This window comes from Phocoena sinus, chromosome 8 (genome assembly GCF_008692025.1).
Source record: "Phocoena sinus isolate mPhoSin1 chromosome 8, mPhoSin1.pri, whole genome shotgun sequence".
NCBI classification, from domain to species: domain Eukaryota; kingdom Metazoa; phylum Chordata; class Mammalia; order Artiodactyla; family Phocoenidae; genus Phocoena; species Phocoena sinus.
In genome coordinates this window covers 79,861,959-79,880,553 of record NC_045770.1, presented here as the reverse complement: position 1 = coordinate 79,880,553, position 18,595 = coordinate 79,861,959, and the positions used below count along the sequence as shown (strand labels likewise).

General features: G+C 42.0%; 1 protein-coding gene across 6 annotated transcripts in view; it reads left to right on the top strand.

Moving 5' to 3' along the window:
* Window positions 1-18,595, top strand: part of BDNF (brain derived neurotrophic factor) — a 92,599-nt gene that overhangs the window by 24,417 nt on the left and 49,587 nt on the right. For 4 of the 6 annotated variants that reach the window (XM_032641483.1, XM_032641482.1, XM_032641481.1 and 1 more), the window contains exon 2: window positions 9,975-10,709. In XM_032641483.1, coding sequence (XP_032497374.1) covers window positions 9,996-10,709 — 714 coding nt within the window. In that variant the 5' untranslated portion in view covers window positions 9,975-9,995. Of the gene's footprint in view, window positions 1-9,974; window positions 11,136-18,595 lie in introns of those variants that run through there. The other 2 variants (XM_032641484.1, XM_032641485.1) reach the window with 1 other exon arrangement.

Here is an 18,595-nt window from a genome sequence, read left to right as displayed (position 1 = left end):
CTGGGTACCTTATTGAAATAGAGACAGATTTGGGTTAGAGAGGGGATTTTGATGCTTGGTACGTACCCTAATATACTTTAGGGTTTGGTTGTTTGCTTCTGTTGTTGTTTTTTGTTTGTTTTGTTTTGTTTTTGTTTTTGTTTCTTTTGGCCGTGCCGGGGGGGGCTTGCAGGATCTTAGTTCCCCGAGACCAGGGATCGAATCCGGTCCTCAGCAGTGAAAGCGTGGAGTCCTAACCGCTGGACCACCAGGGAATTTCCCCATTGCTGTTTTATTTTGTGAGTTTTTTGTTTTCTGTTTTAATTTCATAGTACTTGGTAGGAGGTAGCTCGATCTGTTAGTTTTAGAACAAGCGTAGAAATAAGAAATCTCCATTAAGTGGGTGAGTCAGTTCTTTCTGCCTCTGTTTCACCCTTTCACAACAGAAAGAACTCGGGAGGATCAGAGACATCCGGCTGAAAGTACTATTAATGTGCCTGGAAATCTACCAGCTGCTCTAACTGATCACGTCATTTCCAGTATCGTTCTGGTCAAGTGAGTGATGTTAGGGTTCTAATGATCAGGGAGGCCAGTTATGCTTGTACTTGCCTTGTAGCATTGAGATAAAATTTAGTGATTGAGTGGAAGTCCAGATTTAGATCAGTAGTACTCTATAAATTCTCATTCAGCCTGTCACATTTATAGGTATCCTGCACTTTATGGTATGAACACAACAGTGGAAAAGCCAGTTGACATAAAGGGAACCCAGATTTTACTTAACATTTCAAAAGCAGAACTATTTTGCCACATAATAAATGTCCCAATAAAACAAGTTGAACCAAGGAGGTTACTTAAGTTGATGTTAACCCTGCCGTTTCCGTGTCTTAAGTAGACACCGCTTTTTAATTGAATGCTAACCGCCATTTGGTTTTATCACTTAGTCCGGTGCTTCTGAACTTTAATAAGTGTATGAATCACCTTGAAGTTTATGAGTCTTGTTGAAATGCAGATTCTGATTGAGTGGATGCTGTGATGGTTTGGAGGAGGGGAAGCTGAGATTCTGCTTTTCTTATTAGCTCCCAGGTTTTGCTAATGCTACTGGCCCATGGATCCCACTTTGAGAAGCAAGGCTTCATTTAATTTCCATCCATGGACATTTATCACATACCTACATTTCCTAAAACTTGTTTCAGGCTCCACAAGTTTCTCCTTCTGTTGTAGTATTCTTAGTAACAAATTGGAATTGCATTAATACACTTAATTTATAGATGTAACACCCAAAAAATTATCTGAAGTTGGAGATTTAGGTTGCATGAAATGAATTTTGTACTTAATTTTTTTCTATAAATTCAAAGTCCATATGTTTAAATGTAACTTAAATGCCTGTGTTACAATGATGTTTATATCTCCTTATTTATTATTTCCAGAGTCATTTTCCCTTTACGGGAAATTTTTCCCCATGATTTCACAGGACTTGTAGAGATCAACACCTAGCATTAAATGTGATGGATACTTGATAATTTTTTCAGGCCCTTCCTTACGCAGTGGGTCACTGAAACTTCACAGAACCAGGTAGACAGTGTCTTCTTAATTAATGTTACTGTCTACCCTGTGTGGAAATTTAATAAATAATACCTTGCTTTTTGGCAATTTAATAGTCAGAACATTGTTAAATATGAACTTTAGTTCATTTTGACAAATTCCACCTGAAATTCTAAACAAAACAGAATCCTAATTAAAGAGGTTAGGTTTTTTAATTGAATGTTAACTGCCATTTCGTTCTTGTAATCTAACAACTGGCAGTTTAAAACAATACTTTAAAAAGCATTTCTAGACAGTCTCCTTATTTGATGGGCAAGTGACCTGTGTATGCTTGAGACCTCGTTAGGAGGGACTAGAGATGTACACTGTTGGGGCAGTATTTCTCTGTGTAGAGGAGGTGGAGGAAGGAGGCAGAGCATGGATAAATGGATAAGACTGCCAGCTCTGGGTGCCTCTGGCTTTCTGGGACGCTGCCTTGGTTCCCGTAGAACAGCAGGTTTCCCAGAGCAGTAATGATGGAAGCACTCGTAGACCTTTGCATGGTGGCAGCTGTGCCTGGGGTTGGAATGCCAGGTGGAGTGTGTTCTTTGCCCAGGCCTGGTCCTTGTGCCAGGCATTTCCTATCTCTTATTCCAAAATTCATTCCATCATTATAGCTCACTTTAAGACTTACTGCTCTTACTTTCATTGCACCTCCCTAAATACTAGGCAAATATTACCAGTACAGAGGGGAACTGAGTCATTTAATGTGTGTGGGAACCTAGTTTGTGCCAGGTACTGTACGAATTGTGGTAATTCAGAGAATGCCCAATCCCTCTCCTAATGGAGATTACGGTCTGGTTTTACTCCTGGATAAGGTAAGTCTCCAACCAATAGAAAAAATCCTTTTTCAGATATGTGGGGGGGAATAGAAGGAGTGAATAGAGGGCCAGAGCTCTAGGGCTTTCTATCAAAGATGTATGTAATTTTGTCTATCAAATTTATGATTCAGGGAAATACACCTTTTTTTCATGGTACTTGCATGTATGTGTCACTCCAGGTTTGAACTAAGAACCAGCAATTTCTCTGGCGTTCTTAGGCTAAGTAATGTCTCCAAGTGTCACCCAACACCATGAGCGTACTCAGGGATCAGAGAGTAGTATGAAGGACTGTGTTTTATAAGAAGTGTAATCAGATACTCTTGGACATAAACTATGTTATGGTTGAAAACTGCATTTTTAAAGGAACTTCCTTCAAAGCTCTGGAACATATGCATTATCAGATATCATTTACTAAACTATTTATTAGTTTCAGTTGATTGGTCTTTCAGGTGAGTAGGTGAGCATCTGTAATGATTGTGAGCTTTTTTTCCCTCCGTTGTATTTGTGGATTCCAACTACCCATTATTTTCTTTGAGGGATGTGAGGTGTTTCTCTTTTAAGTCTTCTTGGCTAAACAATATATACCTAATGGGAAAACAATACAGAAATAATGCAGAGGGATGGAAGAAACTAGTCCCTGTAGGTGAAGGCCTAGTTTTCCTTTGGAATCCGAGGTTCTGACCTTGTTCTTTCAGGGGAACCAGGGGAAGTGGATGAGTTGATTAAAAACTTTGGTCCTCTTTCCTCCTGTATGACATGGGGATAATTATAGTTACCTGCACCTCTAGGGTCCTATGAGTCTTAATTACTTAATATTTGCAAAGCATTTGGAGATCTTTGAATTAAAAGTACTGAGCAGTAGAATCCAAGTTCAGTGTCATCATAATTGGAATGAGAGTTTATATGCCCGCCTTCCCTCCGCCTCCCCTCCGCCTCCCTCCGTTCTGTTCCTTTGGCCCAGACAGACATGGCTCATGGTTACCACCCAGCTCTGCACACTTCTCTCTAAACCCTTTGCTTTCGGCAACTTAATTAAGCCTAAAAATACATACATACATACATACATAGAATAAGTTAAAAATTATGTCCAGGCCCCTTAACCCCAACTCCACACTTACGTAACCCCTTAGTATTTACTTTCAAATCTCAACAGCCGCTAAGAATAAAATCAATTAATTGACTTGTCTCTTCCAATGTATCATTCTTTCAGGTTCTGCTACACATTGTGATAAACTGGGCTTCTTGAAGCATTCCTCCCACTCAGAAACTCTCGTTGATTCTTCCGTGCCTGTACAGCAGGGTCCAGACTCTTCGGCATCACCCTCAGAGCCTTTCAAAACTTAACAATCATTCACTCTTATTCCTCACTACTCTAGAACTCTTCTGTCCAGAAATGTACTCCGTGCCTTTAACCCAGCTGCCGTCCATCCACTGCGGTCTTTTCTGGATACGTTAAAATCCTTTCTATCCTTTGCTATGGTCTTCACAAAGCATTCTTCTTTCTCTAAGTGGAAGTAGCCTCTTTCTCTTTATAGAATTTTACCTATACTTTTCTGGGTCATTTCTACCTTTATATTTTAGTTACTTTACATATATGTCCTACCTCCCTCCTAGACTGGAAGGCTTGAAAACAGATCCATGTCTGATGAATGAACCACCAAAAATAAGCCTAGACTTGCAAGATTTCATTAAATTGGGCTCTTAATAGATTTTTGCATCAGGTATGTTAGGAATTAAATATTAATTGATAATTTTGCATTATCCCTGTTGCTTATAGGACTGTCTAACATGAGCAACTACATCTTTAAACTGTGTTTCCTTTGACTACATGCTCATAGACAAAACCCAAAGGGACTGGGAAAAAACAAAGCCTTGTATTTTTCCGCCTGTATGCCCAAATTATCCATATTATTGTTTGGTTCCCCTTCTTAGCTCTGGCCATGGAAACTTGGCTCTAACATACCTAAAGTTTTGCAAAGCTTTCTTTTAGAGGAGGACTGAATTGTCTGAAATTCCATCTGCTGAAGCAATCAAGCCATAAAGTTGAAGGGTCTTGAAGGTCAGAATATCATCTTAATGGTGCTGCCTTTAGAAACCTGGGCTCTAAGATACACACAACTGCAGAAAACTGTGTCCATACTTTATAAGCTTCTTCTCTGACCACCGTTCATAGCATCACTTCTCTCCTCCCTGTGGTTAAGTATTTTAAATTAAAAAAATATATATTTAGGACATGGCCTGATGGTAAAAATGTGGACAGTGAGACAGGGAACCTTTTAGCTTTATGATATCTGAACAGTAATTGTCTCATCTGTATCATGTGGATAATAATACCTGTCCTCTCTCCTTGTGGCAATCAAATTAGATGATGCTTGTGAATGTTCTGCAGTCTTTTAGACAAATATAAGTTATTACTACAGCCTGCTGTCATGGATATTCATTTGGTTGAATGTTTAAGACTTGTGAGTCATGCTTAAAAGTAAACCTTATTTCTATTTCGTTGATTTTCTTTTTAGCTCTGTGCACTATATTTAATTTTTTGAGAATGGGGCTAAAAACAACCTTCCTAGCGTTTTATACATGTGGTTGAGTTGATTGTTGTAAGGCTTGGAACAGAATTAACAGCAGTGAATTTTGTAATGTATAAATAGATACATAGACTAACAAGCTACTTAGCGATCTCGCATAGCCTCTTTATCTCTTGTGTAACACTCACCTGAAGAAACTGTCATATAAGAAAATTGTCATGGAGGTTCTTAACCTTTCATGATTTCCTAATACAGTGTGTAAAATTACTCATTGAAGAGGTAAATAGGACAAAGAACATTAAAGGACTGAAAGTTCCAAATTTTGCTATAATTATTATTACTGCCCCCTTTCCAAGTCTTCTATTAGAAACAGAGCAACAAAGGAAGTCGTAGGGGCAGTTAGTGTGTTGTAGTGTTATTTGCTTTTAAAAAATTATTACTCAAGGTAAGTTATACCCTATTAGAGAAACTCAAGAGATTCCTCATGGCTGATAATTACCATCTATCAAATACTTTAGAGCTTGTAATTTGGGTTTAGTACAGCCTGTACTTGACCTAATAATTTCAGTGAGTTCACTGGTGCTTGCCATATGGAAAGGCTTCTTGTGAAAATGGTATCAGCACTGTTTTCTCATGGTTTAATAAACCCATCAGTAAGTTTTGACTGAGTCTACTACTACATTATTCTGTGTTAAGCATTATGGGGGAATCACCCATGGTCCAGAGAGCTTATCGTCCAATTGAAGACTGACCATAATTAGCAAGCACTGTTACCAATTAACCAGTGAGTAGGGAATGAAGTACTAAATGAGATGTTATGTGGAATTTTAGAGGCGAAGGAGGGCAGTGTGTGCTGGAGTAAACAAGGTGGCATGTGTGATTTGATGGTTGAACTGGGTCATGAAGGATAAGCAAGATTTAGTCAGATAGAGAAAAGAGAATTTTCCAGAGGAAAGGAACAAGTCATTTACAGGCACTGATATATTTGGGGCTCCAAGGACTCTGGCCTGCTCAGAGGAGAGGTGATGAAGCACTGAGTTGACATGAGAAAGTTAGCTAAGTAAGGTGACGCCAGATTTTGGAGGGTGTTGAATACCGGGTAAAAGAGGTTAGATTTGATCTGGTGGAATAAAAAAGTCATCGCAAGTCTTTGTACAGGAGCATAGGATGAGAGGTTAGTCAGGTCATCAGAGTTAAATGGAGCAGAAAGGATGTCATGTACATTGGGCGGGGGGGCGGGGGGAGGTGGGCAGCGCTGGGGGCATTATAGTCAAAATGAGATGGCAAGGGCTGAGCCGAGACAGCGGCAGTGGAATGGAGAAACAGGATGGACAGGAGAAGTATTTTAAAGGAAAAATGAGCAGGACTTCTTCACTGACTGGATTTAAAAGCTCTACAAGAAATACATTGGCAGAATTGATTCCAAGATTTCTATCCTGCAGCCTGGGTGGTCCAAAGTATCAAGAAACCATTGTCAAGGGTAAGCTGTGACAAAGCGAGAGAGAGGCATGGACACATATACACTACCAAACGTAAGGTAGATAGCTAGTGGGAAGCAGCCGCATAGCACAGGGAGATCAGTTCGGTGCTTTGTGACTGCCTGGAGGGGTGTAATAGGGAGGGTGGGAGGGAGGGAGACGCAAGAGGGAAGAGATATGGGAACATATGTATATGTATAACTGATGCACTTTGTTATAAAGCAGAAACTAACACACCATTGTAAAGCAATTATACTCCAATAAAGATGTAAAAAAAAAAAAAGAAACCATTGTCAGAAACAGAAAAGTTAGGAAGTGACATTGTTCCAACAAAAAGTATTGGCCTTATAAGCCAGTAGGCAGTTAGCACTGAAGAAAGTCACTCAGTTGGGTGGGGCCGTGGCTTGGGGTTGGACTTTATCACCAGGTAGTTTAATTACTGAATGTCTGCAGATGTTCTGCTTTGAGGGTTGCACATGTTTGGGCTTCAGGATGAAAGCCAAGTAATATTTACTCAGATGCCATTTGTTCCTTTGAAAAATTTGCTTGTGGAACTGATGAGAAAATGATGCTTAAAGTGCTAACTACTTTTATAACCGAAAAGTTATTAATAGAAAGATAAATGCGACAAGTGAAAAGCAGTAACTTTACAGGGTCAACTTCTTTAAGTCCAAGTATAGAAAAAAGGATCATTAAAAGGCTCATTACTACGATAATGATGATAAAATAATTTTCCAACTCTGTAGTTTAAGATGCCTCAGTACCTTGGGCCATTTTAAGCAGTGAGTGTGGGCACTTAGTAAATACTAAACTTTTTCATTAATCCTGAGATGCACATTTTCTTATTCATTTTTTTAACATCTCTGAAATTGGGTTGTGTCTTACAGTCGATGTCATTTTATCGTCGTTGGCTCTGTAGCAGTTGCAACATAGTTACCATTGCCTTAACCAATTTATCTTGCTTATTTTGCTTTCTTTTGCTTTCTTTTTTACATAGGCACAGAAGTTATCTATGATAAAATATGTCTAAATAAGTCTAAAAGAACTCTCTTCCATTCTAAGTGATAAAGAAAGCAATAGTTTAACTGGCTGCGTTTTTTATATCCTAGTGGTACCTAAAATGATGTACTTTAGAAGGATAGTATCTTAGATTTCACGAAGTATGGCATTAAAAGATAGCTAATCACAGCAAATGTCTACCAGTGTGATAGAGGGGAGGAGTAAAATATTCTAAATTTGCCTTTTTTCATTGGCCTGCATTTGAGGTGCCCCTTGGGTGGTTTTAATTTGGACTGGAAACACTAGGAGAAAGAATTTTCACTCAGTGGTGTAAATACAGCTGCCAGGAATAGAAATCTCCTTGGAGGATCCATTTCTTTGACGCTGTGGAATCCAGAACCTTCACAAAAGTTCAGGTATTAGCAGACTGGATATCTGTGTTTTATTCAAACCAGTGTGTCCTCCTAATCTGAGACTGTGTACTCCAAGCAGTTCTGAGCATGCTTGCTACTCATGCAGAAGCAAGAGTGAATCTGCAAGGAAGTTGGTTGGTGTTTGGGGACGGTAATGAAGTCTTGTAGTAGTAGAAAATGTGATCTCTGATAAAAGTGGAGGATGGAAACATTGGGTTCTCGCTCCCAGAGTTTCAGCTCTCTCTGCAGTATGACCTACTGACTGGAGGAGGTAGGTTACCTTCCTGGCAAGTGACACCTCATGGGCAGAAAAGCAGTCCCCTTTCCTACCGACTGGCACAGCGTAACAGCTGTGGCACGTGCGTGTCTTTTTGTAAGCCCTTGCTCCAGAACTCAGAAGTAGGAATAAAGTTAGAGTGTTGGGCTCAGGCGGGGGAATGCTTCTCATTGCTACTCAGGGACGCGATGCCTCAGGTAAGTGATCCTCAGGTCCTTCACCATCCGACGGGAACCTTGTATCTGTAGGTATGTTTTCACCTCGCTCTTCACTCATTCTAATTGGCTTCCCAGAGCATGCTTGTAGATGGAGAGCCAAATTTAGAGTATAGCTACTCTCTGGCAAACAGGAAAAGATTAATTTTGTAGTGTGCTGTTAAGGGACTTCCCAGAAACCTTCAAAAGCCCAGAAAGAAGCGCCAGCTCAGCTGCCTGTACCAAAATGTGCACAATGCCACCCGGCTTTTTAAAGGTACGCTCGACTCAGAGCTCGCACACACACGTGCACACAGGTCACATTCCAATAAAAAGAGAGGCTGAACTCTCTTATATGAGTCTGCACAAGAGCCAGAAAAGCCGAGGGCTGAGGGGCTGAGGGAGTTAGTGGAGATACACGTCGATGCGCATGTGGCAGGCGCTTGCAATTGCCTTCGAGCTTTTTGATGCCACCTTCTTCAGTTCTCTCTTTTTTCCGGTACGCGGGCCTCTCACTGTTGTGGCCTCTCCCGTTGCGGAGCACAGGCTCCGGACGCGCGGGCTTAGCGGCCATGGCCCACGGGCCCAGCCGCTCCGCGGCACGTGGGATCTTCCCGGACCGGGGCACGAAGCCGTGTCCCCTGCATCGGCAGGCGGACTCTCAACCACCGCGCCACCAGGGAAGCCCCAGTTCTCTCTTAAGCAGACACGTTGCTTTCATGATATCAGCCCCAGGCAGAGACGCGTGATTAAAATCAACGTGTAGAAAATGATTTCTGTTTGGGAACGAGCAAAGCTTATTTTCGTTACGACCACCCAAGGTGTAGTAGAAAAACACTGAAGCTGGACTTGGGAGCCCCGAGTTCTAATAGAAACTTTCTTCGTGACGGGAGGCAAGTCCTCCACGGCCTTTGGTTTCCTTATCGGTAGAACTGGATGATCTGACGAAATGATCTTTCTCCTTTGTTTTTCTTTGTTTGTTGGTTGGTTTTTGGCCGCACCGCACGGCTTGCCGGATCTCAGTTCCCTGACCAGGGATCACACCCGGGCCAGAGCGGTGAAAGTGCTGAATCCTAACCGCTAGACCACCAAGGAACTCCCTCCTTTCTTCTAATGGATTATCTCCATGGGAGGAAAGAGTCAACGGGGAGCCTCCTTGTAGCTCCCTGACTTGTTTTGTTGTTCATGCCTGGATAGCCCCTAGCTAGAAAGGCCCCCTCAGACCCCAGAAGCCACTGCTGGTCCTGTCACACGTTCCTGCCATAGGGCCACGTTGCTGGCTCGAGGGAAAAAAAAAGATTACTATTACCCTCGCCGTTGTTGCTTGGTAACATTTCTGCGGTTGTGTTTCCTGTGACAGCCCGAGCAGAGATCTTTAAAAATTAAACTTACAAAGCTGCTCAAGTGGGAGGAAAGAGGCAAACTCGAAGCCACCGTTTCTTTTCACTTGCTCAGGAGCCACCTAATCTCGGGTTTACATGCTAAACCTTGGGGCCGAGGCTGCACAGCTCTGGTTTATATTAAGGCCCATCGAGCACACTACTGACATTAACCTGTGTCTGGTGCAGCTGGAGTTTATCACCAATACAGCAGAAACCTTGACCCTGCAGAATGGCCTGGAATTACAATCAGATGGCTGCTTTGTATCCCTGCAAAAGAAAGCCCTAAACAGTCTTGTGTCCTGTTTCTGCTTTCTCCCTACAGTTCCACCAGGTGAGAAGAGTGATGACCATCCTTTTCCTTACTATGGTTATTTCATACTTCAGTTGCATGAAGGCTGCCCCCATGAAAGAAGCCAACGTCCGAGGACAAGGCAGCTTGGCCTACCCAGGTATGCGGACCCATGGGACTCTGGAGAGCGTGAATGGGCCCAAGGCGGGTTCAAGAGGCCTGACGTCGTCGTTGGCTGACACCGTTGAACACGTGATCGAAGAGCTCTTGGACGAGGACCAGAAAGTTCGGCCCAGTGAGGAAAACAATAAGGACGCGGACATGTACACGTCCCGGGTGATGCTCAGCAGTCAAGTGCCTTTGGAGCCTCCTCTCCTCTTCCTGCTCGAGGAATACAAAAATTACCTGGATGCTGCGAACATGTCCATGAGGGTCCGGCGCCACTCGGACCCTGCCCGCCGCGGGGAGCTCAGCGTGTGCGACAGCATCAGCGAGTGGGTGACGGCGGCGGATAAAAAGACTGCAGTGGACATGTCAGGCGGGACAGTCACGGTCCTCGAAAAAGTCCCCGTCTCGAAAGGCCAACTGAAGCAGTACTTCTACGAGACCAAGTGCAATCCCATGGGTTACACAAAGGAGGGCTGCAGGGGCATAGACAAGAGGCACTGGAACTCCCAGTGCCGAACTACCCAGTCGTACGTTCGGGCCCTCACCATGGATAGCAAAAAGCGCATTGGCTGGCGGTTCATACGGATAGACACTTCCTGTGTATGTACATTGACCATTAAGAGGGGAAGATAGTGGCTTTATGTTGTATAGATTATATTGAGACAAAAATGATCTATTTGTATATATACATAACAGGGTAAATTATTCAGTTAAGAAAAAAATAATTTTATGAACTGCATGTATAAATGAAGTTTATACAGTACAGTGGTTCTATGATCTATTTATTGGACATTTCCATGACCAGAAGGGAAACAGTCATTTTTTGCGCACAACTTTAAAAAAGTCTGCATTACATTCCTCGATAATGTTGTGGTTTGTTGCCGTTGCCAAGAATTGAAAAACGTTAAAAAAAAAAAGTTTAAAAAATACTACTAATAAAATTGCATGCTGCTTTAATTGTGAATTGATAACAAACTGTCCTCTTTCAGAAAACAAACAAAAAAAGAAAGAAAGAAAAAAAAAAAAGCCTAACAAAAATTTGAACCAAAACATTCCGTTTACATTTTAGACAGTAAGTATCTTCGTTCTTGTTAGTACTCTATCTGTTTTACTGCTTTTAACTTCTGATAGCGTTGGAATTAAAACAATGTCAAGGTGCTGTTGTCATCGCTTTACTGGCTTAGGGGATGGGGGATGGGAGGGGTATATTTTTGTTTGTTTTGTGTTTTTTTTTTTGTTTTTTTGTTTTGTTTTGTTTTTTTAGTTCCCACAGGGTGTAGGAATGGGGAAAGAATTCCTTCCATCTAGAGTCTGGTTGATAAAAGATTCATTTGTATGTTGCAGAGGTGTCGGCAGTATCAATCAGATGACTGGAAAGTGAATAAAAATTAAGGCAAACGAATGACATGCTCACTCCACTTCCCGTGACGCACCTCTTAGGCGCCTGCTCACCCTCTGGGCCTTGGTCGGGGGAAGATTCTTTGGTTGGAAAGATCTCCATTTACTCTGAGCACATTCTTTCCCCCCCACCCCCTCTGGTCCCCTCCTTGTTTTGTTTTCTCGAAGGGAGAAAAATCAGTTGCGCGCTCTGAAATATTTTACAACTGCTGCAAATGAGTAGACATGTTTTGTCACATCGTGGCACTCATAAGCATGGAGAACAGTGATTTCTTTCTTTCTTTCTTTCTTTTTTTAGATGAGAGAAAAACAAAAAATAATTCAAAAATAAAAATTCTTTTAGATGAGGGGTAAACATTTGGGTCAATCATTGTAAGGCTTAAAAAAAAATCATGGAAAGGCATATAACTGTCTTGCAAGCAAAAGGTAGAGTTCTGTACAGACCCAGAAACACCTAGATCAGAGCAGGAGTCCACACTGCCAGTGAAATGAGACTGAACAGCCTTCTGGAGGCTGTGTGGAGCTGACCTATCATTTCCAGGTGGTGCAGAAGGAATTTCTGAGTGGCCATGCTGAGGTCTAGGTGGGGTGGAGAAGGGTACTTGAGACATTCCAGAAGGGAGGCCTCTGAAGGACCCTTCAGGGGTGGCTCTGGAATGACATGCGTCAAGTTGCTTGGACCTCGCGCTTTAAGTGCCTACATTATCTAACCGTGCTAAGAGGTTCTCGCTGGAGGACCGCGCTCAAGCCGATTTACACCCTCCACCTCTGAGTAATTTTGCATAAAGCTGGATGAGCCTGGAACATTTTTGGAACTACACGATGGCATTGTGATCATGGAATGGATTCGGTGAGATGGGAGATGTTTGTTACGTGAGCACTTACTGCTTTGAAATTAGACTTGAGGAAACCAGGGTTTTGTCTTTTGAGAACTTTTGGTAAAGGGGAAGGGAACAAGAAAAGGCCCCAAAACTCAGGTTTGATGACCATGGCTACCAAGAGAAAATCTTGTCCAGAGACAAGACTTTGGGGGGGTGTCTGACCATCCAGGACGCTAAAGGCTTGAAGGCGCTATGCTCGGCGGAAGAGGCCAGGACAGAGCTGACAAAGTTTTGTTCCCCGGTAAAGGCTGCAGCCACCTCCTGACCATCCTGTCTGTTCATGGAGAGGGTCCCTGCCTTACCTCTGCAATCTTGGGTTAGGAGAAGTCGAGTTGGGAGCCTGAAATAGTGGTCCTAGGTAAAATGGATTCCAGTGGAAATTAGTGCCCATTTAGCCATCGTGTAAACCTGAAAATGTCCTGGGACCGGGTCCTTGAGTATCAGAAAGCCTCAAGAAATTTGCCGCATCTTAGTAGGGTGAGGGATAAGCAAAAGAGGCTGTCCATCATGACCCAGGGAATGAAGATACCATCAGCAAATAATGTCTACTTGTTCAGTCTTTCATTTAGAACGAGGCTATCTTTTACGGTACCATCCTGAATACCCGTCTTTAAAAGAAGGAATAACTTACGTAGTATAGGTTGGTTTTGTGCTGTTTGAAACTACTATCTTTGTAATTACCTTTAACATGTAATGAATACTCGGAATATCTGCTGTCTGATCAATTTTCACAGCCTCCTTTCAAGGGACAAAATTCTAAAACAACACGAAAAAGTCCCCATCACAGTCTCAAAGTGTACTGTGAAGGCCGGATCTCTTAAGTGGCCGAGTAGGAGGCATTCAGCAGTCACGCGGTTGGTGGCCGTCTCTTATTCAATAAGCTACATCGCAGTCACATGCTTGGTGGTTTACGTTGACTTAAGGTTGATTTTGTTAAAATCTTTCTCTGTTGCTGTTCGTTTTTGTTCCATTTTGTTTGGTTTTGTTTTTTTAAAGTCTTGCTGTGGTCTCTTTGTGGCAGAAGTGTTTCATGCATGGCAGCAGGTCTGTTGCTTTTTTATGGTGATTCCCATTGACAATGTAAATGTCTGTGGCCTTGTTCTCTCTATGGTAAAGATATTATTCACCATGTAAAACAAACAAAAAATATTTATTGTATTTTAGTATATTTATATAATTATGTTCTTGAAAAAATTGGCATTAAAACTTAATCGCATCAGAAGCCTATTGTAAATACAAGTTCTATTTAAGTGTACTAATTAACATATAATATATGTTTTAAATATAGAATTTTTAATGTTTTTAAATATATTTTCAAAGTACATAAAATCTGGGGGTTCTGGGTTTTATTCTCTTCACTGTAAAACAAACATGACAACGTGTTTTGTTATAAATACGTGTGTTCCTTGCTTTAAGACCAACCTGACTGGTTTTAGCAATTGCACAGCCCTCCAGAGAGGATGCTTATTTCAGAGCATGGGAGACCAATCCTGCAGTCTGTGAGCTTTCAAGAAGCTCTAGGATTGGGCCTGTCTTCCACAGTGGAAAACGGGAGTGTCGTTTTCTAGGACACTTGAAAGTTTTCCCCTTTGAAGTGATATACTTTCATCAAATACCAAGCCATGTATCCTAGCAACATCAGGATCCGTGAATTAGGGCTGGCTGGCTCTATTTGATTATAAAATAACTGTTAAAAAAAAAATCAAAGTAGGTTTACTTAGGGATAATGAGGATAAATTGGCCCAAATTTAGAAAGTCAATGACTGAAAAAAACATAGAAATTCAATATTTAGAGGCAGGTCATGTACCCTCCGTTTGGAAATGGTGCCATTTGCATTATGTGCTCGTATCCGTTGCACTGATTTAATTTTTGTACGTGGAACACGCAGATTTTATATCACAGTACCCACGAGCTAACAGATTGCTAGGATTTCTAAAAAGATTTGCCTCTTTCATGGCTGCCAAGCTGCTGGGTAATTTAGTTAAAGTGTTTGAAGTTATCGCTAAATCTTAGGGAAATAAATGGAAGGATTTTAAATGAGAGAAAGGGCCATTAAGGAAAAAAAGCATCTGTTCCTACTCTTCAGACTCCCCATTTGAACACTGACAACCCATCCCAGAACGTGGTGAACTATATCTGTGCAATGTATCATTTCTATTTCAAACATACACACACATGGTTTCCTCTTGTATTGTCTTATAAATAAGGATCAAGAAAGTCATAACAAACATAGATTTGTGGGTATGGAAGGAAGGGCAGATCGAATGAGAGGAATTCCTCCATCCTAATCTGTCCAGTGAGTTTGCAAAGTACTCTAAATCCTAGGAGAAGTCCCGACGGTCAGTGAAGACAGCAATGGGCTGCCAGTGAGCCCAGCAATGAATTAGAACTTTAGGAAACTTCAGGCTTAACCAATTTTCACAGTCAAGGAAGACTAAAAGGTTTTTGAATCTTGAGTAAGAAGAAGTGAGAATTCAATGTGACATTCAAACTCCTTAAAGTTAAAGGAGTTTGGTAAACATGACAGGAAGTTTTCATCAGAAGATGAGGTCAGAGAAACAAGCAAACAAAAGATGGAGACATCTCCTAAATTAACCAGCTTGAACTTAACAGGACTAGTCAATTTGTACTCTAGTCATTGGGTAAGCGGTTAAACCTCTTTCATTATGAAGATGCCTGGAAATAAGCCAGATCATTGCTATTGTTTTTCACCTTATTCATAAGCCTCTGTGGTAATTAGCAGTGGCTATGAAGTCTTTTTATTAGCTATACTGATTCTGTGAATACTGTCACAGTTCTGAGTGAGAATCTGAACTAATTCGTAGAATGGATCAGTGTTAAATCTTCCCTGATTCATTTAAGAGGTTACTAGACTCTGGATAAAATGTCAGACACCTTATGAACTGCAACGGAAGCCTTCATGCCTGGCCCCAGCTCAGCCAGCACCCTAGCAGCGTTAGGGCTTAGGCCTAATTAAAACATACATGTCTCCTCCATGTTCTCACATTAAGCCTGTTCTATAAGACAGTTGAAGTGGCCATTGGTAAGCCATTACAATGGTAAGCCATTGTTAAGTAAAGGATGTTGACAATTGGGATAAGAAACAATTTATCTACATAATGTAGGTAGATAAATTATTTAGCTTGGAAAGAATGACCCACAGATTTGATCCAACCTTAAAATGTTGAACAGCAAAATTAGTGATGGAATCTGAGCTTCATTTTTTATTCTTTTTTTAGCTGCGGGTTGTTTTAACTTGTTTTAAAGGTTGGGTGGGGGCTTCCCTGGTGGCGCAGTGGTTGAGGGTCCGCCTGCCGATGCAGGGGACGTGGGTTCGTGCCCGGTATGGGAAGATCCACATGCCACGGAGCGACTGGGCCCGTGAGCCATGGCCGCTGAGCCTGTGCGTCCGGAGCCTGTGCTCCGCAACGGGAAAGGCCACAAGAGTGAGAGGCCCGCATACCGCAAAAAAAAAAAAAAAAAGGTTGGATGGTTGGTTTGGGGGGAGAAATTAATTGGGAATCTGACTGTTGTTGGTTACAATAAGCTAACTGGTGGTTGGTGCCGTGAACTCCCCACCTAAGAGCCAAATTCAGTGGCTAGAGTAGGTGCAGCCACCCCAAACCAGCCAGGCTTTATGTACATTCCAGCTAATAAATACCCGGCCCACAACTCTATCCCCTATTCCTTTAATTCTAGCCACCCTTTAATTCTTTGTAGGGAAAAAAAAAGGCAACCTCCTTGCGTTTTGATGTGTGAGTAGAAGCAGTAAATTGCCTGAAGAATATATTTAAATAGTAGAAAAATATTGTGGCCTTACCCATGATATTCCTCATTAAGAAAAAGAGCCATTTATGTCACACTCTCTACAGGATTTCCATAGGCCTTTACCTCAATCCCTTGAATTAGTTGCTAGGCACAAAATACTAGATCAGGAGCTCCCCGACCTGACATTTGCTTTTCTGAAAAGCAACAACCCTGTATGCTTGGTGATGTCAGTAGCATGGACTCTTAAAAGCTAGTCTTCCAATTCATTAAATCTTATCCCACCCCCAACACACATGCAAAATAAACAAATAGGACCTGTGCATTCATTGTATATTTAAGTGCGAGCTGCTAATTTTTTATATGTGGCAAAACAAAAGTACTTTTCCTTTGTAAAAATAAGCCCTTCTGCCCTAAAATACCCCACACAGAACACTGTAATTAATGACGGTATTAATAATCATAAGCCTGTAAGTGACAAGAAAAAGTGTTGATTGAAAGACTGAGCTTGGGGTGTAGGTTCTGCATTTAGAAGTCGTCACAAGGATGCTTCTGCAGCACTGCACTTTGGTACTGTATGCTGTTCAAATGGTTCCTTAGAAACCAGGAGCTGCTCTGTGTAGAATGGCTGAACCCAGGGGAAATATTTTCGTCTAGCTTAAGTGCTCACATTTTGGAAAAATCCATATCAAGTACTGAGGTACACATTCAAATTAATTTAGTCTACATTCTCCATTGAGCCTCAACATGAAAAAATAATCATAATGCTTTCCAAACTCGAATTTGGTGCATATCAAGGGGGGGGAAGAGGAAAAAGACACAGAACAAAATAGAAACGCTCCAAACATCAGAGACCTTCTCCAAAAGGTACCAATAGCGTTTACTTGGAGATTGTACTACCTGCCCATGCATCTGATTGGACTAAGCAGTGGTCCTCAAGGGGTGCTCTCCAGTCAGCAGCAACAACATCTCCAGGAACTTGTTGGAAATGTACATTCTCAGGCCGCACCCTAGACCTACTGAATCAGATGCTCTGGGGGAGGGGCCCGCAATCAGTGTTTTTAACAAGCCCTCCGGGTGATACTCATGAATCCCTGGACTAGGGGGAGTAGACAGTCTGCCGCATATTCTTCTAGACAGTAGGAAGACAGCACAGCCCAAGAAATTGGATCCGTGAGTTCCAATCCCAGCCATGCCACCACCTCTTTCCAGGACCCTGAAAACATCATTCAAACCATCCAGATTTTCATTTCCTAAAAAACACAAGAGCAATGGGTGCTCCCAGGTGGAGCAATGCTCAGTGATGGGAGACTGCAATGATTTAAAAAGCAAGCATGAAGATGTGTGCCGGGAAAGCTCACTGCAGTTGATAGTCAATATTTTTTTTTCTTTTTTTTTTTCAAAGCTATAGCAGTAGTGGATCCAGGACGCAGAGCATGTAGTTGTTTGTAACGCATTTGGAATGACCGCAAGAAATGAGAAGCAACATGCAGCAAATTAATAAGAAAAAGATGATTCCATCTGGGGAGCTGGTCTCTGCATCTGCCAACATGGCCCCCTCTTCGTGAAACAGAGCTCTATTAGTCACACATTAAATAAGCTTCCTGAATTAATCAGCTATTAACGTCCAGCTGAGGAGTCCTAGGTTCACCCCTCCAGAAAGACCAGATTGCAAATGCAGAGGGCTTCTCCAGCCTTGGTGGCAAACCTTTTCCTGATCGTAGGAACTATTTCTGGAAAGTAGGACGGGAGAATAATCTTTTTGCACCTCCACCCCATCTGTGTGAGTGTGTGTGTATCTGTGTGTGCGTATTCCTGCACATGATAGACACTGCAAACTGCATTTGAAGATTCTCTGTTTAGGAGCTGGGGTGGAGGGTGTCCAAATACGTTACCCATCTAGTGGACAACATGGAAACCTGAATTCTGACAAGCCTACCTTAGGAACCAGGAGTCCTGGTGGTTCAGTCTTTAACTAGGATGGCCAAAGCCATTTCTGGTCTCTGGACCTCCAAGCCCTCATCTATTGTAGGAAAAGACTGAACTGGATGGTCTTGGAGGTAAATTTCAGCCCTAAGAGTCTATCATTCCATTCTTCCTGCTTCATCATTTGTGGTAAAAGGGGTTAAAAGAGGTTTCTGAAGCTCTTAAAGGTTGGGGAACATTATGAAAGTTCACGGCCCATCCCCTGGATCCCCCCACGCTCACTGCTTGGCACTTATCACAAGATTGAAATCAGGAGGTACTTGTGTCAAAATGGGAGTTGAGGAAGGGGGGAAATGCCCCAAGGAAGCTTTTCACTTCATATATAAAATGAAAATGTTACCAACTGTTTGACAATCAGGCAGAAAATGCCTTGGAAGAGGAGCCCAAATATTCTACAAGATGCAAACATTTTCTGCCTGGCTCTATACTTGCTTTCAAAGCCAGACAATATTTGC